General features: G+C 46.1%; 1 protein-coding gene across 1 annotated transcript in view; it reads left to right on the forward strand.

The window, feature by feature from the left end:
* The window catches only part of ASAP1 (ArfGAP with SH3 domain, ankyrin repeat and PH domain 1), a 311506-nt gene that overhangs the window by 239448 nt on the left and 44968 nt on the right, over window positions 1-27090 (forward strand). Inside the window, exons 13-19 of the mRNA XM_042780911.1 lie at window positions 9528-9615; window positions 13079-13127; window positions 16344-16507; window positions 17393-17526; window positions 19527-19618; window positions 22185-22371; window positions 22938-23023. Of these exons, the coding sequence (XP_042636845.1) occupies window positions 9528-9615; window positions 13079-13127; window positions 16344-16507; window positions 17393-17526; window positions 19527-19618; window positions 22185-22371; window positions 22938-23023 (800 nt within the window). The remainder of the gene's footprint in view (window positions 1-9527; window positions 9616-13078; window positions 13128-16343; window positions 16508-17392; window positions 17527-19526; window positions 19619-22184; window positions 22372-22937; window positions 23024-27090) is intronic.

The raw sequence follows: 27090 nt of genomic DNA on the forward strand, positions 1-27090 counted from the left end.
GAACTTGGCCGGTTGGAAGTCTTCTTTTCCTCTGTTCTCACTGAAGATCCATGTAGGTAGGGAAAGTCGCCGTAACATCAGTGCAGGGGGCCGGTTTAAACCTCTTCCAAGGTTGGGCTTGATACCCTGAATGCCCGGAGAGGAAAATGGCATCATAGGTGAGGCTAGTGACCGTTGCCTTTCGCCACCTCTCTGCTTCCTTTCTGCTGGGACACCCCTCCACTTGCCTGTCCTCTGCCTTGTGCCTCTCTGCTCACCTCATGCGTCTCCCTGCCAGGGCCCACGCCCTGTTCTATTTACTCCTAACTTGGATGTTAGAGAGGATCAGGTGTTCACTTTGAACCTTAGTAGTGTGAAGGGAAACTCTCCCACAGGTGTTTGCATTTTAGCAAGGGTGCTGCCTTAGTCTGGAGGTAAGTTCCTAACAGTTTTGTGTATCACCTGTGTGGACACCACTAGAGGAGATGTTGGGAAATAATTAGTGATTATAAAAATAGGAGCTAACAGAGACTGAGCACTCGCTACATGCGAGGCCCCTTTCCCGTGCTTTCCCGTTTCCCCTTCATGACACGCGGTGGGTAGTAGCTGTGCTCTCCCTTTTGAAGGTAAAGAGTGTAACGCTCTTCCAGCATCCAGTCAGCGCAGGAGCCACAGTTAACACCCAAGAGGTTGGATTCCAGTGCCTGGGCTGCTGCCCTCTGTACACAGGGTGTTGCCCTGAGGGAGTCTCACAGCAAGGATGATGTCGTTCTCTCCTCTTAAGATGAGCAGACTTGAGACTCAGAAGGCCTGAGGCACTGGCTGGAGGCTCCAGTAGTGGATGGTGAGTCCGGACTCAGACCTGGGTGTGATAGCCTCGGAACTGTGTTTTTTCTCAGTCTACCAGTCGTCTGAATACATTGCAGCATTCTGCTAATTTAGAAGAGCATTGTCCCAGACATTCAGAACTAACAGGAGCCTTCGGTTCCCAGAGGATGGCTCCTTGAAAGCCAGGTGGTTTGTAGCAGACACTCAGGCTTCAAGTACAGCAAGCATTGCAGCCTCCATTCCTGCTGACAGGACTTGGAACCCTTCATCCCAGTTTACTCTCTGCTGAAAGTCCACCCTAGATACACTGACTCAGGATCCACATTTTAACAAGACAGTCACCAGGGGAGCTTGTTAAAATAAAATGTGGTTCTGATCCAGTATATCCAAGGTGGGAATGCACATTCTCCACAGGGGGTCTAACTAGAGTGCTAATCCTCTGCAGTAATGAGGGGTCACAGCTTAGGACCCGAAGGACTGCCAGGTAAATCTCTCCTGCTTTTGAGCTGGTGGCATAGTGCCTAAGGCATTTGACTGCTAACCAGAAGGCTGATGGTTCAAACCTACCAGCCATTCCTTGGGAGGAAGGTTAGGCAATCTACTTCCATAGAGATACTACCTCGAAAACCCAAGGAGGGGTTGCTGTGAGGTGAATTGAGTTGACGGCAGTGAGTTTGTTTTTTTTCCCCCCAGCTTTTTTGGGTCGATCAGGGACTGAAGACCCTTGCAAGGAACTTGCTTCTTACATGGAATAAAAAAAAACAAACTCCCTGCTGTGGAGTCAGATTCGACTCATAGCGACCCCTCCTTAGGTTTCCAAGATGGTATCACTACAGAAGTAGATTCCAACCTTCCTTCCAAGGAGCTTTGGTGGGTTTGAACTGCCAGCCTTCTGGTTAACAGTCAAGTGCCTTAGGCACTACACCACCAGAGCTCCCAAGATGGAAAAGGTAGGGTGAAATTGAAGAATTCAGATATAAACGAGACTCCAGATTGAAACCACAGCCCTTCCAGCTGGAGGGGCTGAGCCCAGGGTCGCCCTCTCCCTTGGGGTCTGATACACCTGCTGGGCATTCTTCATGCTTCAGCGTAACTCAGTAATCCTAGGAGGAGTGAGTGAAATCTTCTTAGTGTAGAGTCCGCAAACTTGTAAGTGTGGCCATTTGGGTACAGTAAATGTGACTGGTTCTTAAGGAGTAAGGATGAAAGACAAATCGGTTTTACAAATGTGAAAGTATGCAACAGAAGACCTGCAGTCTGAAGTCACTTGGTTTTCACCCTAATCCCCATCCTACTCTTCCCAGTACAAGAAACCATGCAGTCCTTAAAAACGTCCTCCTTTCACCTACCGTTCGCTAACTGTTGGCCTGAAGGCAGATCTTACCTTCTCGTACCTGAGTTTCCTCATCAGTCTGATGGGGTTAATAATAGTGATACATACTTTTAGGATGGTTGTGAAGATTAAATGAATAAATATATGTGATTAAATGAATAAATGCATGTAAAACACTTAAAAAAGTACCTGGCACAAGGCAATACTATGTATTTGTCAAATGATGAGGGTATTTTTGGTTTGGTTTGTTTTTTTGTTGTTGTTTATGTAGATAATATAAGTATGATACAAATTTTTCAGCCACTCATTGTCTGTTTTGTTGGGAAAATGTAAAAAGAAAAAAAAGACGACTGTGGCTCAGGTATTTAATCATCAGATGAATGCATTTTGTGCAGTTATCCTGAGTGGGAGAGTTTTTTGGTGTGTGAACTCTGGTTAGGGTACCAGTTAGATAGGAACTCTGGGTTTAGAAGTTGTCCCTGGACCGGCCCAATGTCTGCATAGTGGCAAATAATAAGTACTTGGTAAATGTTTGTGGACATGAATATCCAGCACATTCAGTAGCAACATTAGCCATGTTCCTTGTCGGGAGCTTACCTTTTTCTGCCCACATTGTAGTGTTGATTCATGTGGAGTCCAGAGAAGAACACACTCCCAAAGTAGAGTGACAGATTTCTCACTGCTGTAAGAGATTTTCTGGAAATCTCCATCTTCTTATCTGTCTTACAGCAGGTGCACATATTCTGACAACTGCAAGTCCGTCCCATGATTAAAATGGCCAGGAGGGTTAAGGGCATTCAAAGGCATTGCCGCTTTAGAATGAGTTCTTTTAGTTACATGACCTCTATTTCTCTCGCATGCTGCCTGGGGATGCCTGAAGGGGTGAAGGAGTTGCCACAAGAGTAGTAACTTTGGAACATGTCAAGAACAGGGCTTCTCAACAGGGATGTTCAGTAGTCTGGGAGGAAAAATGGGGACTTGCCATTTAAAGGGTGAAAGAACAAGAAAAGGCAAAACAAGAATGCTGTTTACACTGACCGCCCATTCCTGGAACTTGCCTGGACGGTGAAATGGCAGGTTAGTGGGGAAAAAACAAGCTCTAGGAAGAGCATTACTCAGCTCTGCCTTACGCTTTCTGTAAGACGTTGGTCAGTCCACTTTACCTTCTTGGCCCTTGGTTTCCTCATCTGTAAGTGGATACATGAGGTTATTGTGAGAACTAAATATTTAAGAACCTAGGACCTCTGGTGGCATAGTGCATAAGGCACTTGACTGCTAACCAGAAGGCTGGAGGTTCAAACCCACCAGCCACTCCTCAGAAGAAAGACTGGGCAATCTGCTTTCCGTAGTGATATCACCTCGGAAACCCAAGGAGGGGTAGCTGTGAGTCAGAGCTGACTCGATGGCAGTGAGTTTGGTTTTTTTGAGCAGCTGAGGTGTCCAATAAATGCCTGTCAAATGAATGAGTACTGACAGTATAAATCGTTAGCTGCCCCCAAACAAACCAGAATACCTTCCACAGGGCAATAGTTTGAAAAGACACTGATGTTTTGAAGATGAGAAGAGGGCTCTGTGGTGGTGGGCGCTCAGCATGGACCCACCTTATTGCCGGGGTTGGTTTTGATTGTTGGCTGCATGCTAGATACATCTGTCCCTCCAGGGCACGTACAGATCCACACCCACTGCATAGAGTCGATTCTGAGCCATGGCTACCCTCTAGGACAGGGTAGAACTGCCCCATAGGGTTTCCAAGGCTATGATCTTTGTAGAAGCAGACTGCCTCATCTTTATCCCATGGAGTAGCTTGTGGGTTCAAACCGCCAGTCTCGTGATTGCTTTAACCACTGTGGCACCAGAGCTCCTTCTAGGACATATAGTAGGTGTCTAAATAAATGTTAATGGTACAAAACCCTTCCCATGACTATTATGGTCTGAACGGCCGTTGCCTGATACTAGCATGGGTGTGAAGCAGGCGGTTTTACTATTTGTTTTACCTCTTTGCCCACAGTGGCCTCAGCCTGGCTGGTCAAGTTAGTTCCCAAATAATTAACGTGCTCACTGCTTGGTGGGAACCAGAGCCATTCAGCAGGATAGTGGGGAATCATTTCCTTTCTGAACACCAATTCCAACAGCAGCTGTTTTCTGCCAACAGAGCAGAAAGCACTGCACTGTGCTGCACACAAAGCTGTCTGAGGACAAACGTGGTGTTTTTCTTTCCGGAGATGCAGAAACGTTCGTCAGAATTGACTCTTCCTGCCTAGGTGCACTTCTGCACACATTGCTGGGGCTGTTAGCCTAACGGCCGTTTTCTGTTTGCAGTGGCAGCCTATGTCAGAGGGCTGACACCTTCATCACTGTTCACCTGGCTTAGCTAGAGCCTCCCCAATGGAAACATTTTCAGGATAGGTTTCCCTTTAGTCCCTGCGTGTGTGTGTAAGTGAAAGGAACGTGTTTGTGTGTATTGTTCTTTGAAAGACAGCGGTTTACAAAACACTGTATACAGCCTGAACCATGTTTTTTAAAACTCAAACACCACTCACATCTTGTTAAAATCAATAGTGATTGTCTTTGGCATAAAACTGCAATTGACAAGTACTATTAGGCATTTTCTTTGCACGTGTCTTAGCTCCTAATTTTTCTTTGGTAAATATGCATTATTTTAATGAAAAGTGAAATCACTGAAAGGATAGGCCTCTGAGTTTCAGGGACCAGAGCCATAAAACGCCTTTTTGCAAAGTGATGCAACTGGACTTGGAGGAGAAGCACTCGTAACTTTCGAAGATGATGTTGGTGCCCAGGAGAGCCTTCCCGTGTCCATCTCTGTGCTCCCCTCTCGGTCCCAGGACTGGGCACCTCACATGCTGCGTGGAGCTTCCATGTGGGCAGTTTATCCTGCACACCCACTACCACAACCATGTGCAGTTCAGGCACTCACCATTTTGTTTTTTTGTCTTCTCTCAGCTGCCTCTAGTGTCTCCACCAGCTCACCCTCCTTATAAAGAGCCCTCTGAGGTTCCGGGTCTGTTCTGACTGTCACTCCTTGATTAAGTTCCTTCAGCAGATTGCCAGTGCTCCTTGGACAGGGACTGCAAGCCCCTTAGCTCTCAGTGCCTCAAGTCAGTATCGCCTTGCACACCTATCCCTCACTCCCCTGTGCTGCATGCGTGTCTGCCTGTTCATGCTTCTTCCTCCTCCAAGACCTGGCTGGAGGGTTGAGGCTGCCGCGGGAGAGACATGTCTAAGTTGTCCATGTGCACACAGTCTCAAACTTAGGCCCCAGGCCCCTGCCCCAGGCCCGTTCTAGGTAGGTGGTCGACTCTGCTTCCCACAGCTGCTCAAGGGCTGGCACAGACCACGAGGGTTCCTATGTGTTCGGAATGTGGTGGTGGCCTAGTAAATACCTGTAGAATGAATGGATGACTAGGTATTTCACGTGGCTTCTGGAATTTCTCCTTTAATTAATTATGAGAGTGCATATTTGGGGGAGACTCAAATGACCTACAGCCTAAGACTATATAAAATACAAATTAATCTCTGAAAGCTTTCCTTTGATTCATTTCTAAACCTTACTCTTGTCAAAGGAGGTGTTCTGGATTGGGGCATTTAGCTGCTCCCTGAGGGCTAGCGCATGGGCATCTTTGCAAGCCTGCACTGCACAGTGGAAGCAAGACAGGAAGGAGTTGGGCCTTTGGTCCACTCAAACCCAGGTTCAGCTCCAGGCTCTGCCACTCCTCTACTGGGAGACCTCTGTGCCTCCATTTCTTTAGTCCAGGAAACTGAGATGACTGTCCTTGAAGGTAGTACATAAGGTAGTATGTGTAAGGCTCCTGGAGGGCATTCATGCATTTGGTGAGGATTGTTTGAGTGCCTGCTGTATGCCAGGCACGTTTTAGTGGGGGAAAAGACCTGGGTAAAAAGACAAAAAGCAAATAGTAGCAGTAAGAGTCAGGAAGGTTATACAGAATGGTGTAGGGGGTGGAAAGGTACTGAGAGTGGTTGAGCCAGGAAATACCCTGTCTGAGGAGGGGCCAGTAGAGTGAGTGTGGAGATCTGGGAAGGGTGCACGGGCAGATGTGAGGCCAGTCGTTCCACCGCCCCCCAACACACACGCACACACACACGGGCAGATGTGAGGCCAGTCGTTCCACCGCCCCCCAACACACACACACACACGGGCAGATGTGAGGCCAGTCATTCCACCACGCTCCCCCAGACACACACACACACACACACACACACACAGTCTTTCCCCGCCAGCCAGGGGAGCCCTGGGCACGGGCTGCAGCAGTACCGGGGGGCCATGTACAGACAGGTTTTATTCTGAGAGTGATGGGTGTCCTCAGCGGTAAGGCCTCAGTAAGGAGTTATTTCCTAGGTTTCCTCCCCCCCCCCTCCATTTTTTCCTTGTATCTGTCCTGTACTTAAACAATACGAGAGAGTTTTCTGAACTGTCTGCAGCAGTGTGGTTCAGGACATGTCATTTAGTCTTATTCTGATTTCAGTCTGCTGAAATCCCGGGAGAGATTATACCTTCTTCAATCAGTATACCTGTAAGTTAGTGCTCACTGTTGAGAAAGCACTTGGAGATTTTGGAAAGTTGTGCAGACATCTGGAATTACTGCTCCAGTGACTCCCATGCCTTCTGACACGCCCGTTCTTGGGCTCTGATTGAACGTACCATCACTGGTGTTCCCAGACTCAGCCAGGCACAAAGTGTGTGAGCTTTGCACCTCAGCCCTGTTTGGGATGACAGGTCATTTGTCAGATGCCACACTGGCAGCTCATTGCAGGGGGAGCACTGTGTATAAGCAAGAGGTGCCTGTGTCAGGTGAGATGCATCATTGATGTGGCAAATTCTGAAGGAATGAATACTGAATGTCATCATCGTGGAAGTTGTGAGTCAATCATGGAACGGCTTTATCTGTTACAAAACCCTCATCAAGAGCCTTCCAGAAACTCTTTGAAATAGTGCCGAGAAATGAGAGGCGAGTGGCGCTGCTTCACCTTTCTGAATTCAGTTCTTGCTGAGCTTGAGTGGTGGCGTTTCATTTTTAAGATGTGTCCTTTGCTTGGGTGCTTTCTGGGTAGGGTGATTCTGGGACAGCAGAGAAAAATAGATTTGGGGAAAATAAATCTCGCTAACTCTCTGCTGTGTTCAAGTCTGAGTGGTGTCTAAAACACTCTTTAAATTTTTTAAAATGCACATTGCTCTCTGTTAAGAAACTTGAAACCTCTTATTGTGCATAATCAACCTAAGCTTGGGAATTTCTTCCTTACGTCTGGCCCGTATCTCCTAATGCAGTGTGAGTACGTTTCCTCATCGTGTGGGCAGATGGAGACCAGCGGGCCAGCCGTCCCCCTGTAAGAGTCCATCAGTCACTCCCTCACCTTTGTTCCTCTGCACTAGACACGATCATTACCGATATCAGAGCTCCCACTTCCCATCCCTTTAATCATCTGATGTCTGTGCTTTCCCATGTCCATCTGTAAATGTGGATCCCAAATTGGAAGATTGTTTTTAATGACAGTTTGCACTGTTAACTGGCATTGCTACCTCACTCTGGCCATCAGATGTCATTGTCGTTCATATGGAAAATAAGGTGATTTCATCAACACCCAAAAAGATGAAATGTAGGACTGGGGTTCTTTTCACGGTGGACTGGGCCTTGGTTTGTGGCCGCAGCTGCTGGTCATAGTGTCTGAGGCCTTTAGAAACTCCAGGTCTGTTCTGAGAAGAATTCAGAGGCTCATAAACTCCAGCCTTCCCATTCTGGGTTTGGGAACAAGAATCCGTTCCCAAGCACTGTTCCTCTTGGGTAGGACTCATGTACAAGAACTTCTGGGTTCTATGCACCCTACGTGAAAGCCCTTGTGGTCCCACCTCTCCCCGCCCACCCAGTTTGCTTTGGAATAGAGATAGGTCCAACCGACTCGACGGCACATAACAACAACAACAACAACAACAATCTCATTGAAGGGAGCTCTGGTGGCATAGTGTTAAAAGCATGTGGCTGCTAACCAAAAGTTCGGTGGTTCAAATCCACCACCTGCTCCATGGGACGGAGTTGGAGTAGTCTGCTTCCATAAAGATTCACAGCCTTGGAAACCCTATGGGGTGGTTCTGCTCTATTCTACAGGATTGCTGTGAGTTGGAATTGACTTAATGGCAGTGGTTTGGTTTTTGGTTTAATCTCGTTAAAATTGCCAGGGGAAGAGGTCTCAAAAACTGGCCAGAGAACAAAAGAAGTAAATGGAAATCAAGTGCCCATTTTGAGAGTTTGTGTGCAGAATGTCATTAAATCGTCTCAATCCCACACCATCTCTGGTGTCCACGAGTTGACTAGTTCACTGGTGTGACTCTCTACCCCTTCCCCTCTGTTCTCCCTAAAGACTTCAGTTCCTCTGGTGGAAATGCTGCTGACCTGGTTATTTTCAGAATCCTGATTCAGTGGAGACCGGCATACAGGCCTGACTGAAGTTTTCCACTGCTCGTTTCAGCAGGCTTCTGTGTACACAAGGCCTGGCAGGGTGTTCAGCTGTCTCCCTCCTTTGCCAGCTCCTGCAGGAAGCAGCTGTATCAGCCTTTGGGTATCGGCCTTGGCCAGCCATGTGGCCCTGGGCAGGTGCAGACAAGAGGGCAAGAAGGAGTCCTGACCAGAGCAATTGCATGGCAAAGCCTAGGTTAGCATGGCTGTCAGAGTACCACAGGTCTCTGTGTATGTGTGTCACCAAAGGACTGGCTGGTGTTGGTATAAAATCCTTATTACAATTTTTCTCTGTCCAGATACTGGGACTCCTGCAACAGTTCCTCGCAAGTTCTAATTGTCTTTGTGCTTTTGAGAGAAGTATTGCAAATTTCACATTGCGCCCAAAGTTGATGGATACTAAGCCTGGGATAATAAGTATCTGGGGTCATTTTGAATAAAAGGCTCAGCTGATTCCACAGTAAGACACAGTGTGGAAAATGCTTACCATTTGTACCTGGTATCTATAAGTTCCAGAAAGGGGCATTTCTGTAGAATGTGCACATACTCCACTGACAGCCAGGTAGATTGTTCTGATTAATCACCAGGATATGTACACGTAGTTAAAGGACATTTAGTAGGGTACCTACATTTTTCCTCCTCTAATGACACTCAGGATTTCATTGGGGTAAATAACACTTTACCAAGTTGGCCGGCTTGAAACTTACAGACCTGGCACTTCTTGTAGTTAAGTTGGAACAGGTCTAGATGTCTCTTTTCTGTGTTGCTAACAGTGTGTTCCTGTGTTGCCAAGCAGTGACCAGAAGGCAGGCTGATGACATCACCACCAGCTCTGGAGGGCACTGAACTTGCAGGAAGGAGGGTGGTACTGTCCTAACTTTTTTTTTTTTTTTTCTTTTTAGTCTAACAGGCAACCAGCTAAATTGAACCTTCTCACCTGCCAGGTGAAACCAAATGCCGAGGACAAGAAGTCCTTTGACCTGATATCACGTGAGTCCTCCTCCTCTCAGAGCTAGTTACTGTGGATTCTGATGCCTGCATGTTTCCACTGTCCAGGGGGTGTTAGAGCTGCAGCCTTTCCCAGCAAGACTCCTCACAGTGAGCCCTGGACACATTCTGTTCTCCCTGCGTCCCTCAGGTCTCTGAATTAGCACTGAACCCCCCTGCAGGTAGGAAGGCACAGCAGGATCAGATTTGACCAGGAAAGAAATAGAATGCAGGGTTGTACCTTGAACCCACTTGGCCTGGGTACACGGCTCTAGCCCCTTGGAGAGATTTTTCTAACTGTTCCCTCTTCTCTCCTACATCTCCCATGTCGCGGTCTTTGGTGTGAGATCAGGTATTTTGTGTAAAGGCTCCAGGTGATCCTAATGTGCACCTGTGGTTAAAAAGCACAGACTACACCTGGACTAGAGCATACTGCTCTCTCTGCACACTTCGTTTCCAGAGTTACAACTCTGCAAAATTGGGCTTTTAAAAGCAAAATGATTTCCCCAGCTCCAAGCAGAAGGGCCCTCAGACCTTATGAACTGGTGACATTGCATTCTGTCACCCTTTCATGCCATGGTTCAGAACTCGTTTTCGGTGGTCATGAGAGAACATCATGACCCCCACCCTAGATCCACAGTGTCTGCAGTAGAGGGAGCTGCCTCCTCTAGGCTGGCTGCCCACGTGCTCTGCTCTCAGGAGTGTACTTACTCACCTGTACCTTGAGCCAAACACCTTTTTGTCAAGGGCACGGGGAACAGTACCAATAGAGTGAGTCCCACAGATGCCCTGAAATTCTGCAGCATTGACCTGAGTTTGCTGCCTCCTCTGTCAGAGCCCAGCAAGGCAGGCTGACAGCTGGCGTACGTGAGCTGTGTGTCCAAAACCAAACCAAACCCACCTCAATCGTGGTGATTCTGAGTCACAGTGACCCTGCAGGACAGGATAGAACTGCCCCATGGGGTTTCCGAGGCTAAATCTTTTCAGAAGCAGACTGCCTCATCTTTCCCACAGAGTGGCCGGTGGGATCGAGCCACTGACTTTTGGTTAGCAGCCGAATGCTTTGACCACTACCTAACCAAAACTCTCTGTGTGTAGAAGCACCAAAATACCCTGCTCCTTGAGTCCTGATGCAGTGAGTGAGTGGAAGCCCAGTAAAAGCCCTGGCACACATGATGGAATCATTCCTGACACTCCTGGGATGGAGTCTCAGCTGCATTCTAGATTCTAGTGTTGACTCAAGTTCAGATTCCCCATGTTTTTTATGACCAAGATATTTAGGAAAATTGGAATTACAGTATAACTTCGAAAAGCCAAAAATGCCTGCATTTGAGAACTGCAGGTTATACATGATAGTTGTTTATTGTCAGGGCTTCAAACCAGTTTGGTCTTGGCCAATGCCATGAAACCAGAACAGACCCAAATCTTTAAACTTTGGGAGATTTGGAATGGGAGAAATTATGAAATGGGAGACTTGGAAGAGGCATGGTGAACCCTTTTAGGACCTGATGTGTGGGATTGGGTTATCAGGATTGTAGAGAGCCACACACATTCAGAGTAATGCCGTCGGTCACCTACTGGTTTTGAGCAAGCCCTGTTGCTCAACTCAGTCAATCAGGAGATTCGGTTGCTGTTCAGTGTGCTTGCTGCCCTTGTTTTCTAAGAGGGAGGTTACGTTTTTAGCAGGATGTGAACTGTCGTTTTTCCTGTTCCAATTAGTGTCCTCGTTGACCCACATTTTAAAAATGCAGGGCCATTCTGGTGTGGCTTCATCAGCCGTGAATAAATCAGACTGATCCCGTTCGAAGCTTGGTTATTGAGCATCTACAGTCGATGCCAATGGAAGCAACAGTCAGAACATCAGACGACATACAGCACCAGGCAGATGGGCTGCAAAAGACCTCTTTCAAGTGCTGAAGAGCAAAGATGGCTCCTTGAGGACTAAGGTACACCTGACACAAGCCATGGTATTTTCAGTCGCCTCATATGCATGTGAAAACTGGACAATGAATAAGGAAGACTGAAGAAGAGTTGATTCTTTTGGGCTGTGGTGTTGGTGAAGAATGCTGAAAGTACCGCGGACTGCTAAAAGAACTAACAGGTCTATCCTGGAGGAAGTGCAGGCAGAATGCTCCTTGGAGGCGAGAATGGCCAGACTTTGTCTCACCTGCTTTGGTCATGTTGTCAGAAGGGACCGCTCCCTGGAGAAGAATGTCCTGCTTGTTAAGGTGGAGGGTTGACAGAAGAGGGGAAGGCCGTCAACGAGATGGATTGACAACGGTGGTGGTGGCAGTGGGCTCAAGTGTAGCAAAGGTCATGGAGCTGGCTCAGGACCGGGCGGAGTTTCGTTCTGCTGTGCATGGGGTTGCTATGAGTCGGAGGCAGCTTGACAGCACCTGACAGCGGCGACGAATACGTGCCAGGTGCTTTATGTAATTAACACCAATCCTCACAAAAGCTCTGTCAGTTTCTTTTTACATAAGAGGAAGCTGACACTCAGCATGGCTGGGTGACAAGGTCATACAGTGGTCAAGCCAGCATTTGAAGGGGAGGGTATGGGTCCCTCACCATGTGCGTGTCTGTCTCGCGGTCAGTGAGGTGAGGGTGTGATAAAGCCTAGGCTGCAGCAGTCACGCTGTCAGTGTTGAGCTGATGGCCTGGGGCCTGCTCCGCTGAAGCACTGTAGCCCTCCTGAATTTTAAGAGCGAGCTTTCCTTATACACTAAAGCCTGACGAAGCTACGACCTGGGTAAGGCAGAAAGCTGTCACAGATCCAAAACTCAAATATTTTCCACCAATAGATAAAAAAGTGGTAAAACAGAACTCTGTCAAATATGGAAAACTTGTGAGACCCACAGAAAATGGAGTCCGGTCAAGTTCCAGCTCTCACAGATTCACTGCATACACCTGACGAAGTATCCAAGTCAGGCTCCTCCCTCTCTGACCGGCTACCAGCTTGAAGACATCCTTCGAGAGCTCAAGCCCGCCCTCCCCAACCAAAGAGCAACCCCGCCCACAGGCTGCTTGAGGGCTGCTGGTCTCAGTTCCCTCTCAGAGCCCCATGGATAAATGATTTCTGGAAGGGAGATTCATTTGTTTTAAAGAAAACAGTATAATGTGGATTGAGAATGAAAGCACAAATACCAAATTGGCAGGTAACATGCTCCGGTTTCTTTCTGAAGTCTGTTTTGTTCAGGTAGGACTTCCTGCCTTTGTTGTTGATTTCTTTTTTCTAAATGAGGTGCCAGATGTTTACAGGTGTTCACAGTTGTTCATGGTATTGTTCTTGCTCTTCAGAAGAATGAGACTGACTGTTGTAGCCACTAAAGCAAAGTGGTGTAAACAGGAAAGAGTATTCAGTTGCATTTACTGTGTTTTTTTTTCTGGGAACTTTAAAACATGCATTATACCTGAGTGTGCTCTGCCTTCTAAGGTTTCACTTCTCTCTCTCTTTTTTGTATCTTAGATAATCGGACGTACCACTTTCAGGCAGAAGATGAGCAGGATTACGTGGCGTAAGTAGTTGTGAAATACGGCACGATGCCTTGAGTTGGAATCATGCCTCTCGGGATGACATCCCTTAGGTGCTTCCATTTGTCACTAGGCACAGCTGCAGTGCGTGCACCACCGCCACCACACCCCTGCAGGCTTCCTCTCACCTCTGGGCTGCCAGCTGGGCAGGATTGTGACAGCCTCATGGGCTCCCTCTCACCCGGGCACGGCTGTGGCAGCCTCGTGGGCTCCCTCTCACCTCTGGGCCATCCCACGTTGCTCTTCTCTGTGCAGTGAACTCCAGTGCTTTCTCCACCACCCTGCTCAAGCCTCACACCTGCTACCTCCTCTGGGCTCCCACGGTCCTCTGGCTCTCTAGGTCATGTCTGGAGACCAACAGTTTCTTGAGGGCAAGACCTGTGCTTGACTGAGCTAGGCATTCCCTGCTGGCTTCACAGCAGAGGGGCTTACTTGGTATTTCGTGGCCAAAACTCAGTTGTTTTTGTGAGAGGGGAGTGGCTAGGTGGTCCGAATAGTTGATGCACCCGAATGCTAATCAAAAGGTTGGTGGCTCAAGTCCACCCAGAGGACCTTGGAAGAAAGGCCTAGCAATCTACTTCTAACAGTAGGCCATTGAAGCGTTTGTGGGGCCAGCTCTGCCGTCACGCACGTGGGGTCACCAGGAGTCAGAATCGACTCAGCAGCTGGTTCTCGGGAGAGGAACAGTGGAACTTGGCTTCTAAGTGAATAATATTGACAAAAACCTTTCACTGGGGTGGACATGGCTCGGTTATAGGGACCCAGGTGCAGTGGGAAGAACTGGATTTGGTATCACACATCCCAGGGTTTGAAGCCTGGCACTCACCTCCCCGGGTAGGCACAGTATGCTGCAGCACTGCCCACCCCCCAGCCTTTTCTTTTCTTTTTTATATTATTGCCAGTCCCATGCTGTCTGTATTTCCTCCTCTTTCCTGCCGCCTGCCAGGACTAAGAAAGACGACATGTGGCTGTTACGTGGGTATTGAAATGTAGCCATGCCATTTGAACAAATCTGAATTGTTTCTTCCTTTAAATTGCATTTCCTGGTTATCATGAGAAACTTGTAAAGGCCATTTGTTTGCTGTCTGCTCTTCAGTAAAGAGGCAGGTGGGGGTAATGGAAGGAACCCTAGACAGGGAATCATCTCAGAAGTCTTCCACCCCAGGTCTGACACACCAGTGCAGGTGTAGGACCTTGGGCAAGTCCTTCAGCCTCTCTGAGCTTCAGTTCCCTCATCTGTGCAAGATTGCAAATGTCAGCTCTGAGGCTTGTTGGAAGATTACATTTCAGAAAGTTCTCAGCATGCAGAAGATACTGGTCGGTGGTGGTGGTGGTAGGTACCCTCACTCTGATTTCCCTATTAGAGTCAAAATGTCACAGTGTCTGAGGAAAGCAGACTATGGTCAAAATGCAAAACCCAGTTACATTCGTGTCACTAATCAAATGCTCCATGATCAACCCTGTGGAACCCCAGAGTTCCTTGAGTGGTTTAATTCAAACTGTTTACAGCTTAAGGAGAATACCATTTTCTCTAAACGTTATTAAATACCCCATTTCTAGACTGTTGGTGTAGTAGTGTTGCATCTTCTGCATCACTAAGTAGAAAAGTTGTACCAATAATGCTTGCAACCTGCTGAAGGTGAGTGCCACCTAGAGTCAAAGGTGTGACTTGCAGTTCACATACTCCAAGGAGTTGGGTTTGGTTTTCAGTTCTCATTGCTGTCACTATTTCTTACTCAAAACCTTTTGTAGGTAGTGCTTTGTTTTACATCCGTCTCATCTACGGAATACCATAAATAGAAAGACTGGGTTTAGAATGTCTGTATTACCTGTTGATAGTCGCTCTTAGCTGTCCAGGGTACACGTAGCAGATGAGCACAAAGGAAGGTTCACAACTGCGTGTTCACTTTCTTCTGTTCATAAGAGTAGTACAGGCTTATTATAGATTTGGAGCATCATAGAAAGGCACAGAGTCACGCAATCTGTCCTTCAGTTTTTCCTGCAGAAATCTGCTCAGAGAACACCATTATTTTACCATTTTGGTAAATTTCCTCCTAGCTTGCTTTCCTCCCCGAAACAAAACGTAATACATGCATATCTTTAAATTTGTCCATATCATATAACAGGTGTTTCTTTTCCTGTTCATTTCACAGAATGTTACATTGTAAAGGCCATTTGTTTGCTGTCTGTCCTTGAGGCAGGTGGGGGCAATGGAAGGAACCCTTTAACCCTTCAACATCATCCAAAAAATTATTAGAAAGTTTTTACTTTAATGAGTGCTTGCATGTTCCACACACGGTTGCACCCTGCTTGACTGATTTCATCAGCCCATGTTGGGTATTCGGGTTGCCTCTTGCATCGGTTGGTGGCAGAGTGTTGCTTCGTTTGGTGCACGTCATGGTCACGATGAACATGTCATTCAGTAGCCCGTGCTTTCTATCTCTGATCCTGGGCATCACATTCCCACATTGATAACCTTTCTCGGAAGCATACGTTTTTGTGACTGCTGCTGAAGTACCCTGTGTTTTCCTTTTCAAGTTCCTCTGCTCACACGGGTCTACACAGCAGATGGCTTCTGCTCCGCTTTCGTTCTAGGCTTCTATCCATCTCTCTCTCATCCTTGTGGTGGGGAGGGGGGTTGGCCCTCGCCAAGCCCTCTTCGTTTTGGCATTTCCTAGTCCTTTATTCTGCCCAGATGGACAGAACACCTTGTGTATTTATGCCTGGCCTAGAACTGGTTCAATCCAGTTCGACCCCCTGCTGGGAGTTGGCATTTCCACCACCCTGAGGTACTGAGTCAAAATCTGCAGTTTAATGAGATCCCCGGGTGATTGTTATATAGACACTGAAATGTCTGTAGATTTAAAATGGAGGTGCTGGTTCAGCGTAGCTGGGGTGGAAACGCAACCCTCAAACCAGAATGAAGCGGTTCAGAGCCCAGGTGTATGCGCGTCGTCGTCGTCCCAGGAATAGACCTCTCCCATCTCTTTGCTCTCATCCCTCTCATTTTCTCCTGGGTGTGGCTCCTTACTCTTTAACTCTGTCTCTTTCTTTCAGGTTTAGTTTTTTTGTTTTCGTTTTTTCCTTACTTTCTGGTCTGGTCTCTTGGAAGTTCTTGATGAACAGATGTGTGGCCGTGAAGGGAGCACGGTGGTCTGTTGCTGATAACGGCCTCCTCCCACTTGTGTTCTTGACGACAGATGGATATCCGTGCTGACCAACAGCAAAGAGGAGGCGCTCACCATGGCCTTCCGCGGGGAGCAGAGCACTGGGGAGAACAGCCTGGAAGATCTGACAAAAGCCATCATTGAGGACGTCCAGCGGCTCCCTGGGAATGACGTCTGCTGTGACTGCGGCTCCTCAGGTCCTTGTCCCCAACCTGAGCTGCTCCTTAGACTTCCTCTCTTCCCCAGAGACTCTGAGCTGAGTGGGTTGTTTTAAAACCTTACCTCCCGGTGGACACACTTAGAGACACAGTCACACAGCCCCTGTTCCCACCCTGCGTGTTCCCACCCTGCGTGTTCCCACCTCAGTGTCTCTTCCCCGTGCCGTTTGCTCCACCTGGAAAGCCGCCGCCTCCTCTCCCTAGAGGCTCACCTGCCAAAATGCTGCCCCCTGTAAGGTCCCGTTCAGTAAGCTCCACGAGCACTGTGCAGAGCAAGGCTGGAAGCTTTTAGTAACGTTGAAAGAATTGTTCCCACTGTTCAGGGTTGTAAAGAAGCCTTGGGTCTTGGGACCATTTGGTGTTCAGTATTTCCAGCTGTCTTGTTACCAAGAGGCACATTGTGGAGTAGCTGTGACCAAGAGTGATGAGTCAGTGTGACTTGTAGCTTGGAGGTTAGTGACAGCTGTGGAAGCCAGGCCCTTGGGAGAGGCACTTGCAGGGCCTCAGTCCATCACTGGGAGATGGTGGTGGGGATAAGGGAACCCCCTCTTGGTGCCTCAGGATTTTCCTGGGACCTTGTAGAAAAGTCTTCTCACGTCTTCACAAGGACACAACACTTAATTTTGTTTTCATTTCAGTATTAAAGAAGAATTTTTAAACATCTGTCTCACCAGACCTTTTCCTCTTATCAAGGTCTTCATTTGTCCTATTAGCCCCTCGGGGTAAACCATAAGCATCCATTTCTCCCTTTAAATCTTTACCTCGTAATCCTTAATAAGTTCTTCTGCTGTTAGTTTCTTCATAGTTGGCGCACTAAAGTTAGATGTCTCACTTACTTCATTGTCTTCACAATTCTTTCCACAGAACCTACCTGGCTTTCAACCAACTTGGGTATTTTGACCTGTATAGAATGTTCTGGCATCCATAGGGAAATGGGAGTTCATATTTCTCGCATTCAGTCTTTGGAACTAGACAAATTAGGAACTTCTGAACTCTTGGTAAGTAGTTACCATACTTTGAAAAGAATTTGTTTATTATCATGAATATATATTATATTGCTTTATTTTCTTTGTTTTCCTGCTGAATACAAAGAACTCTGATTTCTGAACTTAGTTAATTTGCATAGACCTTTAAAATGTCATTGTTGTGACAGCAGCATCGACTCTTTTCCATTTCCTGTTTGAAGGAGTGATGAGCCATGCGTTTCTGTAGTTAGCAAGTCAGAACTCCGCTCAACTAAACTGCCTCTCTTCTTCTGGGCTGAGCTGCTTCAAAGCCATTCCTTTAGGAATTCATTTTTATATAATTCACAGTAATTGCAGTAAGGGGCTTAGGGGCTGAACACTCATACTCACTTTATCTAGTGGCTGACTGAACAGTGTTCCTCAATTTTATTTTACTGTTTGCAAGTTTGTAAAAATGTATATGAATTGGGAGGGACCTGTTAGCTGTTGTCTTAAGACCAACCAGTATCCAGGTGCCGTCTAGTTGATTTCAGCTCACGGTAACCCCACGTGTATCATGGTAGAACTAGGCTCCACAGGGTTTTCAGTGGCGGATTTTTTACAAGTTGGTTGCCAAGGCTTTCTTCCAAGGTGCCTCAGGATAGACTAGAACTGTCAGCCTTTCTGTTAGTAGCCAAGCCTGCTAACCATTGATACCACCCAGAGATTCCATCATAAACCGGTTACTCCTAATTCTTTAGGTAATAAGGGGATAAATGTATGTGTGCAGTTGGTAATGCTCAGCAGTGTAATACAGAAAAGAGTGAGAAACACTTAACCTTGATTTATCCAACTCTAGAGCCCTCATTAGGTACAAGCTAAATTGTCACCCACCAAAAAACCAAATAAAAGAAGGGAAAGCTCTATAATGTCTTTGGTCAAGAGCCCCATCTTGCATCATTTTGACCTGGTGCACTGGGTGAGTCTTTAATACCTAGGAGGAAATTTTCTTGAAGTGAAGCAGGGCTCTTGAGCCAAGACTTCAATTCAGAACCTGAGTGAACCTGAAAACCTAGCTTTATCACCACCCTTGTCAGGAGCAGAGCCAAGACGTCAGTGCAGTTGTCACCATCAGCAGCCGTTGTCATCTGAGCATCCGTTAAGCACTGATGGGTCTTGTCTCATGTGAGCGGCTTGATTGCTGGCACCCAGCTCCCTAGTTCATTTTTCTGGATTGTGGAGGGCAAGCTCAGACCCGCTGGGAACCACACTCTTCTTTAGCGTGGACACGTGTCACTTCATCTCCCATGCCACTCCACCAGCGGTGTCGCTTGTATTGACGAAACCCATTTGACAGCTAAGAGTAGGGAGGGCCCAGGCCCTGACCACTTGATGTGCAGTACACTCCACAGAGTGTTCATCTCCAAAGACCTGGTTGCATGAATGTTTCCCAGACCTGGCAAATTTATCCCAAGATTATCTGAATGACCAGACGACCTTCAGGATGAACCTTCATGGGAGAGTCATTTGAACCCAGAAGCAAAATGCTTACTGGGGCCCCTCTATTAGTGGCTGCAGCATCTTAATTTGTACCCTGAATATAATGAAATCCAACATTCTTTTCTGTCCACTGTGAGTCAGTCTAACGTGATGGTGGTTGAAAAGCTATTGCTGTTAATAAAATTTTCATCCTCAATTCATGTGTGGAACATGCTCTGCGTAATCCTAGACATGGAAGCCCTGGTGATTTTTGTGTGTAGGACCATGGTCTTGTTCTATTCTAGCATTTGTCGTGTATTTTTAAAATTCGCCAATTGTCTTGTCAGTGGTCTAGTCCCATGAGCTGCTGCAGGTAGGGAACTTAGTTTTCCAGCACTCAAAGTTTCCGTGCCTGGCACACAGTAGGCACTCACTAAACATTTGTTGACCAGATTGAGGGATGGTTTGTGTTCTAAGTGAGGGAGTACTCTAACTCAGAAATCTCAAAAGCAAATATTAGACACTTTTACACGAGTTGTAAGAGTTTACTTTATTGTGTTTTGTTTATGTTACAGCTGGCCAAGAATGTAGGAAATAATAGTTTTAATGATATTATGGAAGCAAACTTACCCAGCCCCTCACCAAAACCCACCCCTTCGAGTGACATGTAAGTATTTCTAATAGACTGAGCTCTTTCTCATTCTGTAATTGTTTTCCTGCCCTTGTAGAGAAAGTACTGAGTGGTTATAGTATTTTTTTTCCCAGAAAAGACCCCAGGATCTGGAAAAAGCAGAGAAAGAAGGGACTTTGAGATAGATTTCTGGGTGGCACGTACTGTTCGTCCTCACCTTCCCTTTAGGTAGTTGCAGCTGAGCACCGGCTCAGCAGAGACGAGACCTTCATGAGGACAGTGATTCTGAACCATGGCATGCTGTGACAAACATGGGACACACAAAGGCAACGAGATTCCTGTCATTGGCAAAAATCGAAATGCTCATCAACCCACTCAGCAAGAATGTGGGGAAACCAACATTCACAAACGTTGCTGGTGGCAGTACAGGATGGTACACTCTCCATGAAGGGCAAAGTGGCCACATCTGTCAGATCATAAATGTGTTTCCCTTTGACTCAGCAATCCCACGCTGCAGAGTCAATTCCTCAACTGCAGCAGAAAAGACTAGGAGACGAAGCAAGTATTCATCTCTAGGCCTGTGATTATACAGTGTGTGGCCACACAATGGATGCTGTACGGTGTGAAAAAGAATAAGACAGGTGTCTGTGTTCTGATTTGAGACAACCACCTCCAGGATATTCTACTCTGTTTGTTTGTTTGTTTGTTTTAAAAAAAAAAACAAGGTGCAACACACTGTACAAAGTATACTGCCTTTGAGATAGGGCAGAGTATCCCACTCGATCCAGACTCACTGTCCAAACCCAGGCACGAGAATTTTGGCTAATGTGCTGAAAAATCCCTCGTTTTTGAACTCTTTCTACTTGGTGTCTGAACTTAGAAACTAAATTGCTTTGCATAGTGAAGACTGTGTGAGCATGAAGTTTTGTTTGGATTTGTGTTTACTTAAAGAAACAGGGAAAATAAATGCAAGTGCTTGCTCAGGCAAGAGACATCTCAGCACTTTTTATTTCATTTTTGTTTTTGAGCCATGTGAATCTAGTAACCTACTCAAAAATTTTTAATTGAATTTACATTTTAAAACGTTTTTTAAATGTTTCGAGTGAATAGGAGGAAAGGAATTAATGCCAGCTTGAGTGATCTGAGGCGGCTTTGGAATGGAGAAAGGCTGTGACGTTAATGGCAGCCTACATGCCCTGCCAGCTTTCTGCATGCAAACGCTTGTCTATGCTTGACATCCCTGAAAGGTGCCACCTTACTCCCAGTTCTGCCCTCTTGACTAACACTCGAAGGAAGCTCTCAAATGAACTTATAACCAATACCTGTCCTCTTTCCTCCCTGGAAAGTAGTGAGTAAGGCAGGTGTGATGGCAGCGTTTTACAGGTGAGGAAATTGAAGCGCACACAGGGAACATGACTGGCACAGGGTCACATAGATAGCAAATGACACCAGCCTTGAGTCAGTCACTTAATGCTTAAGTCTGATCCCCTAACCGTCACAGTAGCCACTGATAGACTTTCTGAAAGTCACACTCAGCAAGAGACTCGGAGCCAGGCTTAGGCCTCTCAACCCTGTGGGAACATCTTCCAGTTCAGCAGGCTGTAGCTGTCCCAAACGGACCTCCACCTGGGCATGAAGACAGCCCATGAGTGGAAGATCTTGGGTACTTAGCAGAGTCACTGCACCCAGCCAGTGGGTTGGCAAGAGAGCAAAGCCTGGGTGTCACCATCGACCAGGTCAGCCCTTTCCACTGCCAATCCCAGGAGAAAGGAAACGGCACCTGCGTGGTCAGTTACGGTGCTGCTTGGCTGTGAGTTGTGGGAGTTGGCAGCTGTCACACGTGGAGGGGCTGTTACTGAGCCAGAAATGTTAGTCCCTCACGGTAGAGCCTTGTGGGAAGGAGAGCACAAGCCACGTGCTGGACAGTCCTTCATTCAGAATGTGCAGTGAGGTGTGAGCCCCATTTTCAGATGATAGAACTGAGGCCCGTGGAATTAAATGGTCTGCCTGAGGTCACTCACATGACTTGCTGTAGAAGTAGGATTTGAAGCCAAAGCCCATTTACTTAATTGGTTTACATAATTGGGAAATTCAAAGGATGAGTTCAGGCATAGCTGGATCCAGAATGTCAGATGATATCATTAGGACCCTGCTCTCTCTTGGGCCCCAGTCTCCTCACCTATAAAATTGAGTTGGATCCAATGTCTAAAGTCCTTTCCAAGAAGCTCTGAAAACTTCGTTGGTCTTTTAGAATTTTTTCCGCACTTCTTAAATTTGTTAATTTCTTTATATACCAAGTTTGGAGTAATAGTAAATGTGCATTTTTCCTGCTGCTGCTCAAGCTGAAACAATCTGCTGTGTTCTGTGACCACTGATTTCTTGACTGTGTGTCACCTGCACATGCTAGTGACTGTCCATCAGCTGCTCCACTCTGTCTTGTAGTAACTTGGTCTAAGATTCAGCTCGTTTGAGTGTTGCAAAGAGGTGTATCTTAATTAAAATCACTCTTTTCAAAGAGATGTGTTTGTCAGAGGGAAGGGAAACATTTCTTAGCTCTTGGAAAACTGGAGCCCCTCACTCAGTTTGCTTTGCTCTTTTCTAGGACTGCACGAAAAGAATACATCACTGCCAAGTATGTAGATCATAGGTTCTCTAGGAAGACCTGCTCATCTTCATCAGCTAAACTCAATGAGCTGCTGGAGGCCATCAAATCCAGGGATTTACTTGCACTAATTCAAGTCTATGCAGAGGGGGTAGAGCTCATGGAGCCGCTGCTGGAACCCGGACAGGTGAGACCTCACTGAAATCAGAGGATAAAAGTAATGAGGAACTTTCACCCGAATCACAATTTGGGGTTGGGTAATGGGGAAAATCAAGTTGAAAGATGGCACGTTTTCTTGGTACCACCACATAATGAAAACGCTGTGCATTGGTGACCATGTCCAAATAAGAACAGCTTGAGAGTGAAAAGGGAGCGGTAGCAGTAATTATTTTGGGGCACCTGATGTAAACAAGCAGGAGCCCTGGTCTGATGGCAGTGGTTAAAGCACTCAGCTGCCAACCCAGGAGGTTGGTGAAAGATGAGGCAGTCTGCTATCTGTAAAGGTTGACAGCCTTGTAAAACCTCTGGGGCAGTTGTACTCTGTCCTTCAGCGGCACTGTGAGTCGGAGTCAACTCTCCAGCAGTGGGTTTGGTTTGGACTTTGCTTCCGTAAAGATTGACAGCCTTAAAAACCCTATGGGGCAGGACTGCTGTATCCTGTGTGGTCACTGAGACGTATCAACTAGACGGCAATGCTGCAGGCAGACCAGGGCGTACACTCACCCTGACTATACGTATCCTCTCCTTTTCTAGGAGCTGGGGGAGACAGCCCTTCATCTTGCAGTCCGAACTGCAGACCAGACATCTCTCCATTTGGTTGACTTCCTTGTACAAAACTGGTAGGATTTTTGTTGGATTTTTTTGTCTATTGTGTTTTCCTGTATGTGCTTTATAAGTTAATACAGGCCAGTGCTACCAGTGGTCCAGATCAGGAATCGGGAGACTTTTTCTGTGAAGAGCCAGATAGTCGAATAGTTTAGGCTTGGCAGGCTCTACAGTCTCTGTTGCAGCTATTCAGATCTGCCGTTGTGCTGTAAAATCAGCCGTAGACAATAGGCTAACAAACGAGCATGGCTATGTTCCAATACCACTTTCTTTATAAAATCTGGCAGCACGCCAGCCTCTGAGTAAATGTAATATCCTGTCTTTGTTCCAAAACCTACTGCACGAGGAAAGGTTGAAAGAGAGATGACCACAGCACAAGTCACCCAGATCTGTGGGTTTTCACTGTTGACAAGTTCAGCATAAGTCAGCAGTATGTGTGGCTGGCCAAGAGCTAATTCAAGTGGGGACAGACTAATAGGGGTACAGTATGTACAGAGGAGGTTCGGGTGTTGGACTCCATTGGGCAGCTCTGTGTGTCCGACTATGGGGGGGCACTGGAACTCACCCCAAGGAGAGGGAGCAAAATAGTGGTGGATTTGAACCCACCTAAGAGTGGTTTTTCATTATAGGTTTTACTCTGGAGAAGAGAAAATGTAGAGGGGACATCGAGTGTATTTTCATATATTCAAGAAAGATACTTTTCTTAGCGCTCCCAAGTACAGAAAGAGAGTGAGTAGTGGGTAAAAGTTGGAGAAGGGCAGCTTCAGACTCAAAACTAGGAAGAAATTGCATGTCATCGGACTTGCCTGAAGCACAGACTGCTTGCCTTGGGAATGGCTGCCTGGAGTCCTTTACTCCAGTTGGAAAGGAAGTTAGGGCATCTCTGAGATTTTAAATCAAAAATATCTTGTGTTTTCTGCAGTGCCAGTATTTGTAAGATTATTTGAAAATCGTATATTAAATATTCTAAGGGTGCTACTTAACAGAGTTCTGTGATAAAACTCTTGGTAAGATGAATATATTTTTGCATGGTTTGTTTTTCTTAATTATCAGTTTGTAGAGATCTGCAAAATACTGAAGTGTTAAGAATCAGGTTGAAAAAAAAAAAAAAAACCCATCTACTCGCCCTCAGCAGTCATTGTTAACATTTTGGCACATTGGCTGTTGCCCTGTGTGTGTGTTGGATTTGCGTAAAACAAGGTGGTCTGTGTTCATACTTAGTCTGAGCAAAGAAAATATTATGTATAGTCTCTGCATCAGAGACTTTCAAATATGTAAAGCAAACTCACTCAGGTGTACAACAGAAGATTTTCAGGCTGTGAAGCCATTTATATACATATATACTGATACAAGCCCGTGCTAAATGGAATTAATTACCTTTTTTTTTTTTAAAGATGTTGAAAGTGCTTCAGCAATTTCAGAGCTGTTTATAAATCTGTGGTAATAATTGAAGGGGTGGTGATCAATGCGTACTCAGTTCTAGAATGTAGGCAAGTCAGTAGTAAGACACAGAAAAGCATAGGAAAGGTTACAGCTTAAAAATGACAGAATGTCGCATTAACGTGATGGAACCCTTACATTCATGTAGATGGGGGAGGAGGAATAGGTGACACAGTAAATCAATTTGTCATAATACTGAAGTGGTAGACACATGACATTGTGCATTTGTCAAAGCACATGGGGTTTAGAAACTTCCGTGTTGTTGTTGTTAGGTGCCATCGAGTTGATTACGACTCATAGTGCCCCTGTGTACAACAGAAGGAAACACTACCCAGTCCTATGCCATCCTCACAGTCCTTGCTGTGCTTGAACCCATTTTTGCAGCCACTCTGTCTGTCCGTCTCATTGAGGGTCTTCCCCTTCTTTACTGACCCTCCACTTTACCAAGCATGACATCCTCCTCCAGGAACTGGTCCCTTCTGACCACACGACTGAAGTAGGTGAGACCAAGTCTGGCCATTCTCATTTCTAAGGACCATTCCTGCTGTACCTCCTCCAGGATGGATTTGTTCGACCTTCTGGCAGTCCATGGCATTTTGAGTATTCTTCACCAACACCACAGTTCAAAGGCATCAATTCTGTGCTCTTCCTTATTCATTGTCCAGTTTTCACATGCATGTGAGGTGACTGAAAACACCATGGCCTGGTTAGGTGCATCTTAGTCTGCAAGGTGACATCTTTGCTCTTCACACTCTAAAGAGGTCTTTTGCAGCAGATTTGCCCAGCGCAGTATGACATCTGATTTCTTGAATGCTGCCTCCATGAGTGTTGATTATAGATCCAAGTAAAATGAAATCTTTTGACAACTTCAATCTGTTCTCCATTTATTGTGATGCTCCTTATTGGTCCAGTTGTAAGGATTTTTCTTTATATTGAAGTGTAATCCATTTTGCAGACTGTAGTCTTTAATCTTCAACAGTAAGTGCTTCAAATCACCTTCCCTTTCAGCAAGCAAGATTGTGTCATCTGCATATCGCAGGTTGAGTCTTCCTCCCATCCTGACGCCACATTCTTCTTCATATAGTTCAGCTTCTCAGATTATTTGTTCAGTATATAGATTGAATAAGTATGGTGAAAGGATCCAACCCTGACACATGCCCTTTCTTATTTTAAGCTATTTAGTATTCCCTTGTTCTGTTGGAACAACAGCCTCTTGGTTTATGTAGTGGTTTCTCATGAACACAATTAAGTATTCTGGAATTTCAGTTCTTCACAGTGTTACCCATAATTGTTAGGATCCATGCAGTCAAATGCCTTTGCATAGTCGGTAAAACACAGGTAAACATCACTCTGGTATTCTTTGCTTTCAGCTAAGATCCATCTGACATCAGCAGTGATAGCCCTTATCCCATGTCCTCTTCTGACTCCAGCTTGCATTTCTGGAAGCTGACTTCTGTATGAACTTCCATATGAACTTCCATATGACCCAGCAATCCCACCACTAGGTATATATTCAAAAAGCTTGAAAGCAGAGGCTTGTTACACCAGTGCTGATTGCTGCACTATTCACAGTTACCAAAGGTAGAAACAACCCAACTGCCCACCAGCAGATGGGTGGTCCATACATACAAGGGAATCCTGTTCACCCAGTAGGAGAAATGAAGTCTTGATACATGCTATTGCAGTGTGGATTGAGCTGGAAGACATCATGCTGAGTGAAATAAGTCAATGAGAAAAGGTCAATAATTGTATGACCTACTTGTATAAAAAGATCAGAAAGGGCAACTGTATAGAGAACAAAGTTTATTAGGGGTTACCGGGGCAGGAGGGAGAGGGAGAAGCAGGGAGGTTAACAGTGATAGAAATACCACATTAGGGGTAAGTTTGCAGCTGGTGATTGTAATTGCCATCAATAAGTTGCACACCTGTAAAAGGCTGAATTGGCAGAAGTTGTGTGATAGGTACATTTACAACAATGACAACAACACAAAAAAGTAGCAGCTGTTGAGACTGATGATGGACAGCCAAAAACTTAGGGGATTTGGTTCCTTGGTGTGGAGGTCAAGGGTCATGGTTTCATGGACTATTCTGGTTAACTGGCCTTCTCACCTGCTCAGTGCTTCTGTTGCACGTCTAGTTCATTGTTCAGTATCTGGGGTCTGAAAGCTTACAAGAAGCCATCCAAGACACCGCTGTTGGTCTCTGTTCACTTGGAACAACAGAGGAAGAAGGAGAGCCGGGAATAGGAGGAGGATGTAGAATATGTGGCTCATTGCCTCCATGAGCAGTTCTTTCTTTGGCCATGAGACCAGAACTGGTGCTGCTTGGCCGCCATGACTGAACATTTCGATCAAAGATGCTGTAGAAGAAGCCTGATCAAAGGGGGGAAGATGCAGAACAGGATTTCAAATTTTCCAAACTTCCTGGAGCCACAAAGGTTGGATGAACTCCTCAAACTGTTGCCCTGAGATAATCTTTAAGCCTTTAACCAGAAATATCCCCTGAAGTCTTCTTAAAACCAGATAGTTTGCTTCACTAGTTTAAAATGAAAAAAAAAAAAAAAGTCTGCCTTGAGCATTACGCTCTTTTAAGAACTATCTGTATGGGACCCAGTTGGTGATGACGTCTTGCAAGATTGGCT

The sequence above is a fragment of the Orycteropus afer genome, unplaced genomic scaffold (assembly GCF_000298275.1).
Source record: "Orycteropus afer afer isolate SDZICR_OR568_19922 unplaced genomic scaffold, OryAfe1.0 scaffold00069, whole genome shotgun sequence".
NCBI classification, from domain to species: Eukaryota; Metazoa; Chordata; class Mammalia; order Tubulidentata; family Orycteropodidae; genus Orycteropus; species Orycteropus afer.